This window comes from Gobius niger, assembly GCF_951799975.1.
Source record: "Gobius niger genome assembly, chromosome: 19".
NCBI classification, from domain to species: domain Eukaryota; kingdom Metazoa; phylum Chordata; class Actinopteri; order Gobiiformes; family Gobiidae; genus Gobius; species Gobius niger.
Window position 1 is genome coordinate 28,881,191 of NC_136870.1, and position 19,347 is coordinate 28,900,537.

The 19,347-nt window shown below is 47.0% G+C and overlaps 2 protein-coding genes across 3 annotated transcripts in view; one reads left to right on the plus strand and one right to left on the minus strand.

Moving 5' to 3' along the window:
• Positions 1-6,354, minus strand: part of lipf (lipase, gastric) — a 28,838-nt gene extending 22,484 nt beyond the window's left edge. For both annotated transcript variants that reach the window (XM_079577329.1, XM_079577328.1), the window contains exons 1-2: positions 6,169-6,354; positions 1,862-1,963 (exon numbers count right to left, since the gene is read on the minus strand). In XM_079577329.1, coding sequence (XP_079433455.1) covers positions 1,862-1,963 — 102 coding nt within the window. In that variant the 5' untranslated portion in view covers positions 6,169-6,354. The remainder of the gene's footprint in view (positions 1-1,861; positions 1,964-6,168) is intronic.
• A 955-nt stretch (positions 6,355-7,309) lies between these two features.
• rnls (renalase, FAD-dependent amine oxidase) lies at positions 7,310-18,509 on the plus strand. Its single transcript, XM_079577339.1, has 7 exons — positions 7,310-7,471; positions 8,612-8,711; positions 8,819-8,961; positions 14,729-14,887; positions 14,972-15,145; positions 18,083-18,258; positions 18,345-18,509. The coding sequence occupies exons 1-7, from the start codon at positions 7,354-7,356 to the stop codon at positions 18,501-18,503; spliced, it is 1,029 nt and encodes a 342-aa protein (XP_079433465.1). The 5' UTR covers positions 7,310-7,353; the 3' UTR covers positions 18,504-18,509.
• Positions 18,510-19,347: the final 838 nt, after the last annotated feature.

Sequence of the window (19,347 nt, forward strand, 5' to 3'; positions counted from 1 at the left end):
GATTTTTGTCTTTTTTTTAGGGATTTTTGTCTTTTTTTAATGGATTTTTGTCTTTTTTTTAGGGATTTTTGTCTTTTTTTAATGGATTTTTGTCTTTTTTTAATGGATTTTTGTCTTTTTTTTTGCTGGATTTTTGTCTTTTTTTTAGGGATTTTTGTCTTTTTTTGCTGGATTTTTGTCTTTTTTTTAGGGATTTTTGTCTTTTTTTAATGGATTTTTGTCTTTTTTTTAATGGATTTTTGTCTTTTTTGATGGATTTTTTAAAGGCAACAAATAATCGTTTGAATTATTTTTTCAATAATCGAGCAGCCCTAACATGTACAAGAGGAACCCCCTGATGATCTTTGACTGAGACAAAACATGTATAATAGGAACCTCCTGATGAACTTATATCAGATGTTTTTATATCAGATGTTTTTATATCAGATGTTTTTATATCAGATGTTTTCAGTTTCCTAAAGGTCCGTCTGTGATTTGATCAAATCTAAAAACCAAAGTGAATCTGTAAAAACGGCCTCATTGAGACGAAGAGCCTCGGGGTCGGTCACAGGATCAGGAACAGCTGAGGAACATCTGACCGGAGAGCAGGTCACATGATCATAACTAGGGGTGTAACGTTACGCTGAAGTTGTATCCGGTTCACAGTTTTGGAGGCTCAGTTCGGTTAATTTTCGGTACAAATAAATAAGAACGAACAAAATGTTTCTTTTGAAAAGCTGCCAATACACAATAGAATTCTTGCATAGAATAAATAAAAGCGACACATTTGGGTGATATTTTAAATAAATTGCACTCTTAGAATGAAATACACATTTTGTAACATTTAATAAAATGTAAATACTGTGAGTAAGTGATACAGTCGCCACTCAGAGCTTGTTTACATCAGTTTGAGCTTTTTCATAAAGTGCTGGTATAACTTTTTGGCTGAAGTGCGGACGTGATGGGATATTGTAGCGACGCTCAAGACTTTTAATCAAATACTTAAAACCAGCGCCTTCAACAGCTGAATATGGTGTAAATCCATAGTGATGAAAACACCTGTACCAGGCGTTATTGCTTTAGCCTGATCCGAACTACTGACAGGGGTTGTTTGATGCCGACGTTAGCCGTGTTTGCACGAGGCTGCTTTTCTTTAGTAGACGTGGTTTTCACACTCGGATGAGGCCGTTTTAAGTGCGTTAACATGTTTGATGTGTTTCCTGCTGCAAACCCGATCTCCGTGGAACAATGTCGGCAACAGATTTGCATTTACCCACTCGTCTGTCCCCGTCATGAGTTTTAACCGGAAAGACTAAGTGTTCCCAAACAGGAGACTGTAATGATGTGGAGGGTCTTCCAGCTCTGGCTTCTCTATCGCTGTTGCCATGATGCCGTTTCTCTCTCAGCTACTCATCCATGTACTCTATGATGTACTCGTGCAGCTTCAATGTACGTCACTCAATAGCGTCCGTGCGGAAACTCGCGTAGGAACTTAATTCCGCGGCGCTTAATATGACGCTAATAATAAATGTACATTATTTAATGAAAATAATACACCGAAACGGTACGTAAGTGAACCGAACCAAACAGGCCGAACCGAAACGGTTCAATACATCCCCGTGAACCGTTACACCCCTGATCATAACAGAGTAAAGCTGGACTCACGATGTTCATGTGGACCTCAGGGTCAGGAGGAGAACAGGTCACATGATCATAACAGACTAAAGCTGGACTCACGATGTTCATGAGGACCTCAGGGTCAGGAGGAGAACAGGTCACATGATCATAACAGAGTAAAGCTGGACTCATGATGTTCATGTGGACCTCAGGGTCGAGAGGAGGAGCAGGTCACATGATCATAACAGACTAAAGCTTCACTCACGATGTTCATGTGGACCTCAGGGTCGAGAGGAGGAGCAGGTCTGACTGACGCAGAGTGAGTCGCAGCGACGCAGAGGAAGAGCCACGGCCAAAGCAGCTCCATCTGAGGAAACACGGGCTCAGGTTTAACACAGACTCTGCCCATATATGGTCATGTTCACAGCAGTCAGAGGGAAAACAAACGGCCGTTCCTCCACCAACATAAAAGTGACACAAAGTGGCAACAACACAAGCAAAAAGATCAGGTCAGATGTAGGTCTTAGCTTTCAAATGAGGCCTATAGGCTGGGGGGCCTTTTAGATTTGGGTAAAACTGAACTGGAGGAAATGCACTTGGAGGAAACCAGTCTGGGATCGGAAAAATGAAAGTATTGAAATCAGAAAACAAAAATAATCTCTCTTTTTTTCGTCCATTTTGTTTCCGGCTGTTAAAAGGGTCTAAATCAGAGCTTTCTTCCATACTGTCTGGGAGCCAAAGGAAATTCTATTACCCATAATGCAACAGGCGACCCGAGATGGGCACTCGGCTTATGGTCACGGATGAACCTTTTCTATTTACCGATCCATGACCTTTGAACTGAATGAGATACAGCAGTGAGTCGGCCATTTTGTTTCCTGGGACTTTAAAGAGGTTAGTGCTGGATCGTGTGCTCCGGAGGGACAGTCTGCTGTGAAAACCTGAGATATCATGACACAAATGAAGGTTAGGGCCAGGGAAATGGTTTAACCTCTTAACTCCCGCCTGAACCGAGAGGGTCTTTTTCCTCACGTCATCACTTTTTTTTCCAACATTTTTTTGTTGGGAATTCAACTCATTTATGTAACTTTTTTGTATTTTTTATCACATTTTTGTCATTTTTTCGTCAATTTTTCGTAATTTTTAATCAATGGTTTATCACTTTTTTTGTCACATTTTTGTAATTTTTTTGTCAATTTTTCATCCATTTTTCATCAATTTTTCATCAATTTTTTGTCACATTTTTAACATTTTTTCGTCAATTTTTCATCAATTTTTCATCAATTTTTCATCATTTTTTTGTCACATTTTTTTTACATTTTTGGTCCATTTTTTATCAATTTTTTGTCCATTTTTTGTGACATTTTTGGGACATTTTTGCCACTTTTTCATAAATTTTTCGTCACTTTTTTGTCAATGTTTTCTCACTTTTTTGTCACATTTCCATCATTGTTTTATTGCTATTTTCACATCTTTTTTCCAGAAGCTTTTGGATTGGGGTAAAGCCAAACTGGAGAAAATGTGCTCGGTTCAGGTGGGAGTTAAGGGGTCAACCTTACGGATTAGGGTTAGGATTATTTGTATTTTTAGACAAACCAACTCATAGATCTATACAAACTCACAGCAGACCATCCCTCCGGAGCATACGATCTAGCACTAACCCTTTAAAGAGGGGGTGTTCTGCTTTAAAGAGGGGGTATTCTGCTTTCTTCAGTCCCATAGCACCAGTCTATATCACACTACAATGATGACAAACCTTCTGTTGGTCTGTAAATGCAGTAAATTAGAATAACTGCCTTGTATAAAATGTCTCTCTCAAAATGGCTGTAGTGAATGTCTTGAAATAGGCCTCTGTCTCTTTAAAGGAACAGGCCGCCGTTTTTACATACTGAGATATGTTCTTACCTGAGCTTTGACGAGTTCTTTAGTCACGTAAACACAGCACAGACGTAATAATACCAGGAGTAGTTCCAAATCCGCACAGTAAAGTGAAGATTACTGCGCGGATGTCAAACTACTCCTGGTATTATTACGCCTTACAATATAGTCCCCCCTTTTATCCGCTTAGAAAATCCACATTGTTTAATTGTGTGTAATTATACTTTGTAGTGGAACACTTCACGTAACCATATTTAAATAGGGGAAACGTGGAAGAGCTTGGTAGCTTCTATCTTGACCTGTTTTGGAGCTATAGAGGAGAGAGGGAGAGGCTAAATGCTAACGCCGTCTGCGCTGTGTTTACGTGACTGAAGATCAGACAGGTCCTAAAGAACTCGTCACAGCTCAGGTAAGAACATATCTCAGTGTTGAAAAACGCTGGCCTGTTCCTTGCGTAGGTTAGTGGTAGGTTAAAAAAACCATAGGTGAATCCTCCAGCCAGGTGTTTCTGACCACCAGCCTGGCTCCACATCATGGAGACGGGTCCCCGAGCGCCGGCCCAGGCTGGAGCTCACTGCTCCTACAGGTCGCCCCATGCGATACTGAGGACGGGTCAAATGCAGAGAACTCATTTCTCTGCAGAGATTAACACAGTGTCAGATTTAAGATCAGAGGAGTCACGGTCGCAGACGCTAAAGGTCAGGCCAGAGTTCGTTCCAAACACTTTTACAGAAGTGAAAGTCTCTGATCCAACGCCTTTATTTCTCTGAGCTTTAGCTTTTGTTTTTAGCAACTGAATTACATCATCTGCATCTCGTGTTCTGATCATTTCCTCTGCTTAAACTTAGAAATGTCACCGTTAAGCTTCTGCCTGCGCTCCTGGGACCACGACTTTAACACATATTTTACAGAAGAATTTAAAGATGCAAATGAATAGAAAACATCCCGACACATCTGTAAATATTACATATATTTTTTATCTATACCCAGAGCCGTGGGAAGATGTTTTAGTTTAGGGGGCGCTGAGGGACAAAATTTACCCCCAAAATACTTTTTCTGTGCATAAATCCTATTTATTAACCTCTTAACTCCCGCCTGAACCGAGAGCATTTTCTCCAGTTCAGCTTTACCCAAATCCTGTAGGCCAGTGTAACGCCTCATCTGAAAGACCTACAAAACTAAATGGATCTTTTTCCTCACGGCAGATTCTTTTTCATCACTTTTTTCGTTGGGCAGTCGTCTCATTTTCGGCCATTTTTTCTCACTTTTTTGTCAAATTTTTTCTCAATTTTTCGTGGAATTTTTGTCACTTTTTCAAAATGTGATAAAAATTTGATAAAAATTTGACAAAAAATTACAAAAATGTGATAAAATGTGACAAAAAGTGATAAAATGTGACCAAAAAATGGCAAAAATGTGACCAAAAAATTACAAAAATGTGATAAAAATGTGACAAAAATGTGAAAAAAATTTGACAAAAAAATGGCAAAAATGTGATAAAAAATTGACAAAAAAGGGACAAAAAATTGATGAAAAAGTGGCAAAAATGTCACAAAAATGTCACACGAAATTGACGAAAAATGACAAAAATGTGATAAAAAATTGACGAAAAAATGAAAAAAAAAAAAAATGTGACCAAAAAAGTGACAAAAATGATGGAAAAAAAAATGTGATGACGTGAAGAAAAAGATCCTCTCGGTTCAGGCGGGAGTTAAGAGGTTAAATTACCCTTTAGCTTCAAGACAAACTCTCTGATCCTCACAAACATAAACGTCTCCTCTATGGAAATATTTCTACCAGGAACTCACTGGTCTGAGGCTCATCTTAATGGAAATGAATACAAACAGGAAGTACTAGCGCCCACAGCTTCAGCTCAGAGGAACTAGCGTAGCCACATTGTGCAACAAGCCTATTATTACTATGTTCAAGTGGTTAGGTGTGTGTTTTGTTTTTGTTTTTTCTGATTTTATCTTTTTTTTATATATATATTTCTGCTATCTGTGTTTGCTTATGTTTTTGTGCATTTGAAAAAGGAAAAATCAATAAAAACAGCAGAAGAGTGAGTGGAAGTATTTTCCCATTATTTTTTTGATTTGAATCTGGTCCAGACAAAATGACGTTCACTTTTCCTGTTTGTGACTTTATTCCTTCACCTGAAATAACCGTTATTTACCTCGTGTTTGGAAGAGAATCAGTGAAAAGTGTTTGTCTTTTTTATCTCGGTGATAAACTGTGTAAACATTAACTGCTGTTTCTGCGCAGTTTGTCACGTTTTCACTGATAATCCTCCTTTGTTTCCACTTATAATAAACCAGAGAAACTGAAAACTATGAACTCCATGTTGTTAAAATGACATCACCTCGTCATTACACATCAGGACTCTCTGTACTTTTGGGAGATTTAACTCTAAATATAAGATTAAACATCAGTGACATGTTTGTATGAATGAACAGCACGTTTGTCTCTAGTTTAAGCTCATATTCAGGTACTTTTCACACTTTCAGCAACACTTATTCCAACTATAACGCTTTATTACTGCATTACTACCGCAGAAAATCAGGTAATACACTTTATTACACTTAAATATTTCACACACAGCCTCCGGAAGTATTTATAAATATCTCAAGAATAGATAAAAGTCGGTAAATAATCGTTTTTGCGGAGTTTTTAGCGATTCTTGTGGCAGAAACTCACCTCGGCGCGTCGCTCTTCGCTCTGACACGGATCAGGCAGGAACCCGGAAGCCAATCCGGAAACCAGGGCAGTGACGTCAGGGGCTGCTCGCTCCGTGATTGGTCGGACCCGCGCGGACTGTAAAGCTGCCGTCGATGAGGAGAAAAATGTTTGTTTTTTTTGTAGATACGAGAAACTGGGCGCGTTTAGGAACAATGTTTTAAAATAAAGCGTGAAACGGAGCTCTTTGTGCTTCAAACGGCCCAAACAGAGCACGTTTCTGACGCATTTTGAGCAGAGAAGACGGAAATATAGCCGCTAGCATAGCCTTTAGCATTTTTAAATTTCGCTTAATAATTTGATGTTTATTTTATTATTATTATTATTATTATTATTATTATTATTATTATTATTATTATTATTATTATTATTATTATTGTTATAATTATAATTATTATTGTTATTATTATTTTGTATTTATTTATTTATTTTTTATTCTTATTTTTTATTTTATTTTATTATTATTATTTTTTTATTATTATTATTATTATTATTATTATTATTATTGTTATTGTTATTATTATTATTATTATTATTATTTTGTATTTATTTATTTATTTTTATTTTTTATTCTTATTTTTTATTTTATTTTATTTATTTATTTTTTATTATTATTATTATTATTATTATTATTATTATTATTATTATTATTATTATTATTATTTTTATTATTATTATTATTATTATTATTATTATTATTATTTCTATTATCATTTTTAAATCAGATCGCTAAAATGTTCTCGTTTTTTCGCAGCTCTTTGTAAACGGGCTCTCTTATTGTGAAAGTCCTGACCGGATGTGGCCTGTCGCTGCTGTTGTTTTGGTTCCTGATTCTCCGCGGGGTCAGAGTCGCGTGTTTGATAATCAGCCTTTACCCCAGAACCCGCACCAGGACCCGCGGCCGCAGAGCAGGTTCCCCCTGGACGGTTCCGCTCCTGCAGAGTCTGAGCAGGTGAGGTTTGAGTCCGCACTTTGGGGGTTTAGTCCTTTACTTTTCACAAGAACATCTGGGCATAAATGTCGGCGCAAAAACAGTGAGTTTGTGGACAATAAGCAGCAGATGTTTCTGTCCTCCAGGTCTGAGCCGCTCCTGATCCCGGTCCGGTCTCCTCTAGTCCAGTCCGGTCCGGTCCGGTTCGGTCCAGGATGTTGCGCGTGCTGATCGTGGGCGCGGGGCTGACGGGAAGTCTCTGTGCGTGTCTGCTGAGGAGAGCTCTGCAGAACCAGGTCCACATCACGGTGTGGGACAAGTCCAGAGGCACAGGTGAGTCTGGGGGAGAGAGGGCCCTAATGTGGCCCTGATGTAGCCCTGATGTGGCCCTGATGTGGCCCTAATGTGGCCCTGATGTGGCCCTGATGTGGTCCTAATGTGGCCCTGATGTGGCCCTGATGCGGCCCTCATGTGGCCCTGACGTAGCCCTGATGTGGCCCTCATGTGGCCCTGACGTAGCCCTGATGTGGCCCTCATGTGGCCCTGACGTGGCCCTGATGTGGCCCTGATGTGGCCCTAATGTAACCCTGATGTGGCCCTGACGTGGCCCTGATGTGGCCCTAATGTAACCCTGATGTGGCCCTGACGTGGCCCTGATGTGGCCCTGATGCGGCCCTCATGTGGCCCTGACGTGGCCCTGATGTGGCCCTGATGTGGCCCTCATGTGGCCCTGACGTGGCCCTCATGTGGCCCTGACGTGGCCCTGATGTGGCCCTAATGTAACCCTGATGTGGCCCTGACGTAGCCCTGATGTGGCCCTGATGTGGCCCTGATGCGGCCCTGATGCGGCCCTGACGTGGCCCTGACGTGGCCCTGACGTTCTCCTGATGCTCTCCTCACGTTCTCCTCATGTTCTCCTCATGTTCTCCTCATGTTCTCCTCATGTTCTCCTCACGTTCTCCTCACGCTCTCCTCACGTTCTCCTCATGCTCTCCTCATGTTCTCCTCATGTTCTCCTCATGTTCTCCTCATGTTCTCCTCATGTTCTCCTCATGTTCTCCTGATGTTCTCCTCATGTTCTCCTCATGTTCTCCTCATGTTCTCCTCAAGTTCTCCTCACGTTCTCCTCACGTTCTCCTCACGTTCTCCTCACGTTCTCCTCACGCTCTCCTCACGTTCTCCTCACGTTCTCCTCACGTTCTCCTCACGTTCTCCTCATGCTCTCCTCATGTTCTCCTCATGTTCTCCTGATGTTCTCCTCATGTTCTCCTCAAGTTCTCCTCACGTTCTCCTCACGTTCTCCTCACGTTCTCCTCATGTTCTCCTCATGCTCTCCTCATGTTCTCCTCATGTTCTCCTGATGTTCTCCTCATGCTCTCCTCATGCTCTCCTCATGTTCTCCTCATGTTCTCCTGATGTTCTCCTCATGCTCTCCTCATGTTCTCCTCATGTTCTCCTCATGTTCTCCTGTAGGAGGGCGGATGACGACGCGTCGCGCTGAAGACTCTGTGGGAGCTGATATTGGAGCTCAGTACATCAGCGCCACAGAGTTCTACAGGAAAGAGCACCACAGGTCTGTCCTCCTCCTCCACCTCCACCTCCACCACCTCCTCCACCTCCACCTCCTCATCCACCTCCTCTACTCTGTGGTCTCTAACCTCTCGTCTGCCTCGTGTTTAGTCTGTACTCTGAGCTCCTCTCCGCCGGGGTGTTCGTCCCGATGTCGTGTCCTGTGGAGGGTCTGAGGCAGAAGGACGACTCCCTGAACTACGTCAGCCCCAACGGGATGGGACACATCGTCAAGCACTTCCTCCAGCAGTCAGGTACTCCCTCACCACAGTCAGGTACTCCCTCACTACAGTCAGGTACTCTCTCACCACAGTCAGGTACTCCCTCACCACAGTCAGGTACTCCCTCACCACAGTCAGGTACTCCCTCACCACAGTCAGGTACTCCCTCACAGTCAGGTACTCCCTCACAGTCAGGTACTCCCTCACCACAGTCAGGTACTCCCTCACTACAGTCAGGTACTCCCTCACCACAGTCAGGTACTCCCTCACTACAGTCAGGTACTCCCTCACCACAGTCAGGTACTCCCTCACCACAGTCAGGTACTCCCTCACCACAGTCAGGTACTCCCTCACCACAGTCAGGTACTCCCTCACCACAGTCAGGTACTCCCTCACTACAGTCAGGTACTCCCTCACCACAGTCAGGTACTCCCTCACTACAGTCAGGTACTCCCTCACTACAGTCAGGTACTCCCTCACCACAGTCAGGTACTCCCTCACCACAGTCAGGTACTCCCTCACCACAGTCAGGTACTCCCTCACTACAGTCAGGTACTCCCTCACAGTCAGGTACTCCCTCACCACAGTCAGGTACTCCCTCACTACAGTCAGGTACTCCCTCACTACAGTCAGGTACTCCCTCATTACAGTCAGGTACTCCCTCACTACAGTCAGGTACTCCCTCACCACAGTCAGGTACTCCCTCACCACAGTCAGGTACTCCCTCATCACAGTCAGGTACTCCCTCACCACAGTCAGGTACTCCCTCACTACAGTCAGGTACTCCCTCACCACAGTCAGGTACTCCCTCACCACAGTCAGGTACTCCCTCACTACAGTCAGGTACTCCCTCACTCAGTCAGGTACTCCCTCACTACAGTCAGGTACTCCCTCACTACAGTCAGGCACTCCCTCACTACAGTCAGGTACTCCCTCACCACAGTCAGGTACTCCCTCACTACAGTCAGGTACTCCCTCACTACAGTCAGGTACTCCCTCATTACAGTCAGGTACTCCCTCACTACAGTCAGGTACTCCCTCACCACAGTCAGGTACTCCCTCACTACAGTCAGGTACTCCCTCATTACAGTCAGGTACTCCCTCACCACAGTCAGGTACTCCCTCACCACAGTCAGGTACTCCCTCATTACAGTCAGGTACTCCCTCACTACAGTCAGGTACTCCCTCACCACAGTCAGGTACTCCCTCACCACAGTCAGGTACTCCCTCATTACAGTCAGGTACTCCCTCACCACAGTCAGGTACTCCCTCACCACAGTCAGGTACTCCCTCACCACAGTCAGGTACTCCCTCACTACAGTCAGGTACTCCCTCACTACAGTCAGGTACTCCCTCACCACAGTCAGGTACTCCCTCACTACAGTCAGGTACTCCCTCACTACAGTCAGGTACTCCCTCACTACAGTCAGGTACTCCCTCACCACAGTCAGGTACTCCCTCACCACAGTCAGGTACTCCCTCACCACAGTCAGGTACTCCCTCACTACAGTCAGGTACTCCCTCACTACAGTCAGGTACTCCCTCACCACAGTCAGGTACTCCCTCACTACAGTCAGGTACTCCCTCACTACAGTCAGGTACTCCCTCACTACAGTCAGGTACTCCCTCACCACAGTCAGGTACTCCCTCACCACAGTCAGGTACTCCCTCACCACAGTCAGGTACTCCCTCACTACAGTCAGGTACTCACTCACTACAGTCAGGTACTCCCTCACTACAGTCAGGTACTCCCTCACTACAGTCAGGTACTCCCTCACTACAGTCAGGTACTCCCTCACTACAGTCAGGTACTCCCTCACAGTCAGGTACTCCCTCACCACAGTCAGGTACTCTCTCACTACAGTCAGGTACTCCCTCATTACAGTCAGGTACTCCCTCACTACAGTCAGGTACTCCCTCACCACACTCAGGTACTCCCTCACCACAGTCAGGTACTCCCTCACTACAGTCAGGTACTCCCTCACTACAGTCAGGTACTCCCTCATTACAGTCAGGTACTCCCTCACTACAGTCAGGTACTCCCTCACTACAGTCAGGTACTCCCTCATTACAGTCAGGTACTCCCTCACTACAGTCAGGTACTCCCTCATTACAGTCAGGTACTCCCTCACTACAGTCAGGTACTCCCTCACCACAGTCAGGTACTCCCTCACAGTCAGGTACTCCCTCACTACAGTCAGGTACTCCCTCACTACAGTCAGGTACTCCCTCACTACAGTCAGGTACTCCCTCACAGTCAGGTACTCCCGCACTACAGTCAGGTACTCCCTCACCACAGTCAGGTACTCCCTCACTACAGTCAGGTACTCCCTCACCACAGTCAGGTACTCCCTCACTACAGTCAGGTACTCCCTCACCACAGTCAGGTACTCCCTCACTACAGTCAGGTACTCCCTCACCACAGTCAGGTACTCCCTCACCACAGTCAGGTACTCCCTCACCACAGTCAGGTACTCCCTCACTACAGTCAGGTACTCCCTCACAGTCAGGTACTCCCTCACTACAGTCAGGTACTCCCTCACCACAGTCAGGTACTCCCTCACTACAGTCAGGTACTCCCTCACTACAGTCAGGTACTCCCTCACCACAGTCAGGTACTCCCTCACTACAGTCAGGTACTCCCTCACCACAGTCAGGTACTCCCTCACTACAGTCAGGTACTCCCTCACTACAGTCAGGTACTCCCTCACTACAGTCAGGTACTCCCTCATTACAGTCAGGTACTCCCTCATCACAGTCAGGTACTCCCTCATTACAGTCAGGTACTCCCTCATTACAGTCAGGTACTCCCTCACCACAGTCAGGTACTCCCTCACCACAGTCAGGTACTCCCTCACTACAGTCAGGTACTCCCTCACCACTGTCAGGTACTCCCTCACTACAGTCAGGTACTCCCTCACCACTGTCAGGTACTCCCTCACTACAGTCAGGTACTCCCTCACTACAGTCAGGTACTCCCTCATTACAGTCAGGTACTCCCTCATTACAGTCAGGTACTCCCTCACTACAGTCAGGTACTCCCTCATTACAGTCAGGTACTCCCTCACTACAGTCAGGTACTCCCTCACCACAGTCAGGTACTCCCTCACTACAGTCAGGTACTCCCTCACCACAGTCAGGTACTCCCTCATTACAGTCAGGTACTCCCTCACTACAGTCAGGTACTCCCTCACCACAGTCAGGTACTCCCTCACAGTCAGGTACTCCCTCACTACAGTCAGGTACTCCCTCATTACAGTCAGGTACTCCCTCATTACAGTCAGGTACTCCCTCATTACAGTCAGGTACTCCCTCACTACAGTCAGGTACTCCCTCATTACAGTCAGGTACTCCCTCACAACAGTCAGGTACTCCCTCATTACAGTCAGGTACTCCCTCACTACAGTCAGGTACTCCCTCACCACAGTCAGGTACTCCCTCACCACAGTCAGGTACTCCCTCACCACAGTCAGGTACTCCCTCACAGTCAGGTACTCCCTCACCACAGTCAGGTACTCCCTCACTACAGTCAGGTACTCCCTCTCCACAGTCAGGTACTCCCTCACTACAGTCAGGTACTCCCTCACTACAGTCAGGTACTCCCTCACTATAGTCAGGTACTCCCTCACCACAGTCAGGTACTCCCTCACTACAGTCAGGTACTCCCTCACTACAGTCAGGTACTCCCTCACTACAGTCAGGTACTCCCTCACTACAGTCAGGTACTCCCTCACTATAGTCAGGTACTCCCTCACTACAGTCAGGTACTCCCTCACTATAGTCAGGTACTCCCTCACTACAGTCAGGTACTCCCTCACCACAGTCAGGTACTCCCTCACTACAGTCAGGTACTCCCTCACCACAGTCAGGTACTCCCTCATTACAGTCAGGTACTCCCTCACAGTCAGGTACTCCCTCATTACAGTCAGGTACTCCCTCACTACAGTCAGGTACTCCCTCACTACAGTCAGGTACTCCCTCACCACAGTCAGGTACTCCCTCACTACAGTCAGGTACTCCCTCACCACAGTCAGGTACTCCCTCACTACAGTCAGGTACTCCCTCACTACAGTCAGGTACTCCCTCACTACAGTCAGGTACTCCCTCACCACAGTCAGGTACTCCCTTACAGTCAGGTACTCCCTCACTACAGTCAGGTACTCCCTCACTACAGTCAGGTACTCCCTCACTACAGTCAGGTACTCCCTCATTACAGTCAGGTACTCCCTCACTACAGTCAGGTACTCCCTCATTACAGTCAGGTACTCCCTCACTACAGTCAGGTACTCCCTCACTACAGTCAGGTACTCCCTCACTACAGTCAGGTACTCCCTCACCACAGTCAGGTACTCCCTCACCACAGTCAGGTACTCCCTCATTCCAGTCAGGTACTCCCTCACTACAGTCAGGTACTCCATTACAGTCAGGTACTCCCTCACTACAGTCAGGTACTCCCTCACTACAGTCAGGTACTCCCTCACCACAGTCAGGTACTCCCTCACAGTCAGGTACTCCCTCACTACAGTCAGGTACTCCCTCACCACAGTCAGGTACTCCCTCACCACAGTCAGGTACTCCCTCACCACAGTCAGGTACTCCCTCACCACAGTCAGGTACTCCCTCATTACAGTCAGGTACTCCCTCACTACAGTCAGGTACTCCCTCACAGTCAGGTACTCCCTCACTACAGTCAGGTACTCCCTCACCACAGTCAGGTACTCCCTCACCACAGTCAGGTACTCCCTCATTACAGTCAGGTACTCCCTCACCACAGTCAGGTACTCCCTCACTACAGTCAGGTACTCCCTCACTACAGTCAGGTACTCCCTCACCACAGTCAGGTACTCTCTCACTACAGTCAGGTACTCCCTCACCACAGTCAGGTACTCCCTCACCACAGTCAGGTACTCCCTCACTACAGTCAGGTACTCCCTCATTACAGTCAGGTACTCCCTCACTACAGTCAGGTACTCCCTCACCACAGTCAGGTACTCCCTCATTACAGTCAGGTACTCCCTCACTACAGTCAGGTACTCCCTCACTACAGTCAGGTACTCCCTCACTACAGTCAGGTACTCTCTCACCACAGTCAGGTACTCCCTCACTACAATCAGGTACTCCCTCATTACAGTCAGGTACTCCCTCATTACAGTCAGGTACTCCCTCACCACAGTCAGGTACTCCCTCACTACAGTCAGGTACTCCCTCATTACAGTCAGGTACTCCCTCATTACAGTCAGGTACTCCCTCACCACAGTCAGGTACTCCCTCACTACAGTCAGGTACTCCCTCACTACAGTCAGGTACTCCCTCACTACAGTCAGGTACTCCCTCACCACAGTCAGGTACTCCCTCACTACAGTCAGGTACTCCCTCATTACAGTCAGGTACTCCCTCATTACAGTCAGGTACTCCCTCATTACAGTCAGGTACTCCCTCATTACAGTCAGGTACTCCCTCACCACAGTCAGGTACTCCCTCACTACAGTCAGGTACTCCCTCATTACAGTCAGGTACTCCCTCACTACAGTCAGGTACTCCCTCATTACAGTCAGGTACTCCCTCACAGTCAGGTACTCACTACAGTCAGGTACTCCCTCACTACAGTCAGGTACTCCCTCACTACAGTCAGGTACTCCCTTACCACAGTCAGGTACTCCCTCACCACAGTCAGGTACTCCCTCACTACAGTCAGGTACTCCCTTACCACAGTCAGGTACTCCCTCACCACAGTCAGGTACTCCCTCACCACAGTCAGGTACTCCCTCACTACAGTCAGGTACTCCCTTACTCGTTGCAGAGGCCGAGGTGCAGCTGCTGCGTCACGTGACCTGCCTGTCTCGCCGCGGTGCATTCTGGGAGGTGGAGTTCTCGGAGGGGCGGAGCGAGGCCTTCGACGCCGTGGTGCTGACGATGCCGGTGCCTCAGATCCTGCAGCTGCTCGGAGACGTACCCGAGTGTGAGGAGGAGCGAGGAGGGGGAGGAGTCAGTTTAGGAGGAAATGACCATGTTTGGATCACAGCGTCGTGTCTCTCTGCCGCAGGTCTGTCGGAGCAGCAGGGGGCGCTGCTCGCTCAGGTGCAGTACTCGTCACGCTTCGCCCTCGTCGTGTCCTTCGCTAAAGACTCGAGTCTGGACATCCCGTACGGCGTGAAGTACGTCAGCGACTCCCCCATCGTCAGATACATGTCTGTGGAGCATCAGAAGAGGAGCAAAGGTCAGTGAAGAGAACCTCCTTCTCCTCAGAGGTCAGTGAAGAGAACCTCTTTCTCCTCAGAGGTCAGTGAAGAGAACCTCCTTCTCCTCAGAGGTCAGGTCAGTGAAGAGGACCTCCTTCTCCTCTGAGGTCAGGTCAGTGAAGAGAACCTCCTTCTCCTCGGAGGTCAGTGAAGAGAACCTCCTTCTCCTCAGAGGTCAGTGAAGAGAACCTCCTTCTCCTCAGAGGTCAGGTCAGTGAAGAGGACCTCCTTCTCCTCTGAGGTCAGGTCAGTGAAGAGAACCTCCTTCTCCTCAGAGGTCAGTGAAGAGAACCTCCTTCTCCTCTGAGGTCAGGTCAGTGAAGAGAACCTCCTTCTCCTCTGAGGTCAGTGAAGAGAACCTCCTTCTCCTCAGAGGTCAGTGGAGAAAACCTCCTTCTCCTCTGAGGTCAGTGAAGAGAACCTCCTTCTCCTCAGAGGTCAGGTCAGTGAAGAGGACCTCCTTCTCCTCTGAGGTCAGTGAAGAGGACCTCCTTCTCCTCGGAGGTCAGTGAAGAGAACCTCCTTCTCCCCGGAGCAAAGGTCAGTGAAGAGAACCTCCTTCTCCTCAGAGGTCAGTGAAGAGAACCTCCTTCTCCTCAGAGGTCAGTGAAGAGAACCTCCTTCTCCTCAGAGGTCAGGTCAGTGAAGAGAATCTCCTTCTCCTCAGAGGTCAGGTCAGTGAAGAGAACCTCCTTCTCCTCAGAGGTCAGGTCAGTGAAGAGAACCTCCTTCTCCTCAGAGGTCAGTGAAGAGAACCTCCTTCTCCTCAGAGGTCAGTGAAGAGAACCTCCTTCTCCTCTGAGGTCAGTGAAGAGAACCTCCTTCTCCTCAGAGGTCAGTGAAGAGAACCTCCTTCTCCTCTGAGGTCAGTGAAGAGAACCTCCTTCTCCTCAGAGGTCAGTGAAGAGAACCTCCTTCTCCTCTGAGGTCAGTGAAGAGAACCTCCTTCTCCTCTGAGGTCAGTGAAGAGAACCTCCTTCTCCTCAGAGGTCAGTGAAGAGAACCTCCTTCTCCTCTGAGGTCAGTGAAGAGAACCTCCTTCTCCTCTGAGGTCAGGTCAGTGAAGAGAACCTCCTTCTCCTCTGAGGTCAGTGAAGAGAATCTCCTTCTCCTCAGAGGTCAGTGAAGAGAACCTCCTTCTCCTCTGAGGTCAGTGAAGAGAACCTCCTTCTCCTCAGAGGTCAGGTCAGTGAAGAGAACCTCCTTCTCCTCTGAGGTCAGTGAAGAGAACCTCCTTCTCCTCTGAGGTCAGTGAAGAGAACCTCCTTCTCCTCAGAGGTCAGTGAAGAGAATCTCCTTCTCCTCTGAGGTCAGTGAAGAGAATCTCCTTCTCCTCAGAGGTCAGTGAAGAGAATCTCCTTCTCCTCAGAGGTCAGTGAAGAGAACCTCCTTCTCCTCAGAGGTCAGTGAAGAGAACCTCCTTCTCCCCAGAGGTCAGGTCAGTGAAGAGAACCTCCTTCTCCTCTGAGGTCAGGTCAGTGAAGAGAACCTCCTTCTCCTCTGAGGTCAGTGAAGAGAACCTCCTTCTCCTCTGAGGTCAGTTCAGTGAAGAGAACCTCCTTCTCCCCCCGGAGGTCAGTGAAGAGAACCTCCTTCTCCTCTGAGGTCAGGTCAGTGAAGAGAACCTCCTTCTCCTCAGAGGTCAGTGAAGAGAACCTCCTTCTCCTCAGAGGTCAGTGAAGAGAACCTCCTTCTCCTCAGAGTGCAGGTCAGTGAAGAGAACCTCCCTCTCCTCTGAGGTCAGTGAAGAGGACCTCCTTCTCCTCTGAGGTCAGGTCAGTGAAGAGGACCTCCTTCTCCTCTGAGGTCAGTGAAGAGAACCTCCTTCTCCTCTGAGGTCAGTGAAGAGAACCTCCTTCTCCTCTGAGGTTAGTGAAGAGAACCTCCTTCTCCCCGGAGGTCAGGTCAGTGAAGAGAACCTCCTTCACCTCTGAGGTCAGTGAAGAGAACCTCCTTCTCCTCTGAGGTCAGTGAAGAGAACCTCCTTCTCCTCTGAGGTCAGTGAAGAGAACCTCCTTCTCCTCTGAGGTCAGGTCAGTGAAGAGAACCTCCTTCTCCTCTGAGGTCAGTGAAGAGAACCTCCTTCTCCTCTGAGGTCAGTGAAGAGAACCTCCTTCTCCTCGGAGGTCAGGTCAGTGAAGAGAACCTCCTTCTCCCCGGAGGTCAGGAGGAGGTAAAGGATTATGTTCATATCTACCTCCTTCAGCAGAGGACCCTGATCATTCAGGAACATCTTCTTAACCTCTTAACTCCCGCCTGAACCGAGAGGATCTTTTTCCTCACGTCATCACATTTTTTTACCATCGTTTTTTTGTTGGGGATTACACTCATTTTTTTGTCAGTTTTTGTATTTTTTTTATTTATTTTTTTTGTCAAATTTTTGTCCATTTTTGGTCAATTGTTTTTCATTTTTATTTATTTTTTTTGTCACATTTTTGTCAATTTTTTGTTATTTTTTGTCATTTATTGTCATATTTTTTTGTCAATTTCTTGTGACATTTTGGTCACATTTGTATCATTGTTTTCGTCTCAGTTTTGTTTCTATTTTCACAGTTTTTTTCCAGAAGCTTTTGGATTGGGGTAAAGCCAAACTGACTGAGATATGTTCTGAGCTTAGACGAGTTCATGTGGACCTGTCTGGTCTTCACGCGTGTCCTCAGTCACGTTAGCACAGACGGCGTTAGCATTTAGCCTCTGCTCCTCTATCGCTCCAAACCAGGTGGAGACAGAAGCTCCCGAGCTCTTCCACGTTTCCCCTGTGTAAATATGGTCACGTGAAGTGTTAACGAATGTGGATTTTCCCAGCGGATAAAGAGGAACTATATTGTGAGGCGTAATGATACCAGGAGGAAGTGTGTGGGGAGTCATTAGCATAAGCCCCGCCTCTTTCACCATAACCGCGCCTCTCGTCTCAGATCTGTCCTCACTCGGGCCCAGCCTCGTGGTCCACACCTCCGTCTCCTTCGGCGCCGCCCACCTGGAGTCTCCTCTGGACCAGGTTCAGCCAATCATCTTCGAGGAGGTGCAGAGGCTCCTCCCACAGCTGCCCGAGCCAATCAGCATGAAGGCGCACAAGTGGAGGTTCTCACAGGTAACGGCCCCGGCGCGTTACTACGGCGACACGGCCGTACGACAGCGCCCCCCCTGACCTCTGACCTCTGACCTCTGACCCCGCAGGTGCTGACCTCAGTTCCTGGTTGTCCTGGTCACATGACGGCGCTGGAGAAGCCGCTGATGCTTCTGGGAGGCGACGCCTTCACTCACTCCAACTTCGACGGCTGCGTCGAGTCGGCGCTGAGCGTGACCCGGGAGCTCACGCAGAGACTGAGCCGCTGAACCACGAGGCCGGACCACCGGACCACCCAGACGGGACCACCGAGACGGAACCACCGAGACCGGACCACCGAGACCGGACCACCGAGTCTGAATCACCGAGTCTGAACCACCGAGTCTGAACCACCGAGCCGCCGCTTTGATCCGCTCAGTTTGTGCCTGAAGGATGAAAACTCACTGTAAACTCACTGAAGGAAATAAAGACTAAACTCTGACGAGAAACAAACTTCTTTATTAACAACTTTTTTCTGACTAAATAAAATCCTGTGTCTTAACATTTTACTGTTTTCTTCATAAATACCACGTTTTTAATGTTTATTTAAACTTTTATTACATTCATCACATTGTGTTTAAAACTCGTAGTCTCGACTTCCTGTCAGGATTTTATTTTTTAACACGGCAGAAACGGGAGACAATTTTGTTTACCAAAAATCGCCAAATTCTTCGCACAGTTTCAGGCTTTGCCGCAAAAAAACTCGTAAAAATGAATTTGAAGAGTTAGAATTTCCACTTCTCAAGATTATTTTCCCCTGAATCGTCTCGTTCTGATAAACGCTGTAGCAGGAGATAGATTTCGTACGTAGTGAAAGTCCAACATGCCGCACGTCCAATATGGCGACGCCGTCGCCGTAATAACATTTTTTGCTCAACTTGTCATGATGTCATCATCTACGACAAACTTAATTTAGGGCCGTGTCATATCTCGCAAAGTTAAAAAAGATGCTGACATGTCGCTAGTGCCGCCATTTTGAAATTCTAAATTTGTAAATAGTCGAGAGTTGTGTCGAATCAAGTTTAAGTTTAGGGCCAAAATCTGTGTTTTCGTCCATGTTGACTGTGTCAGTAT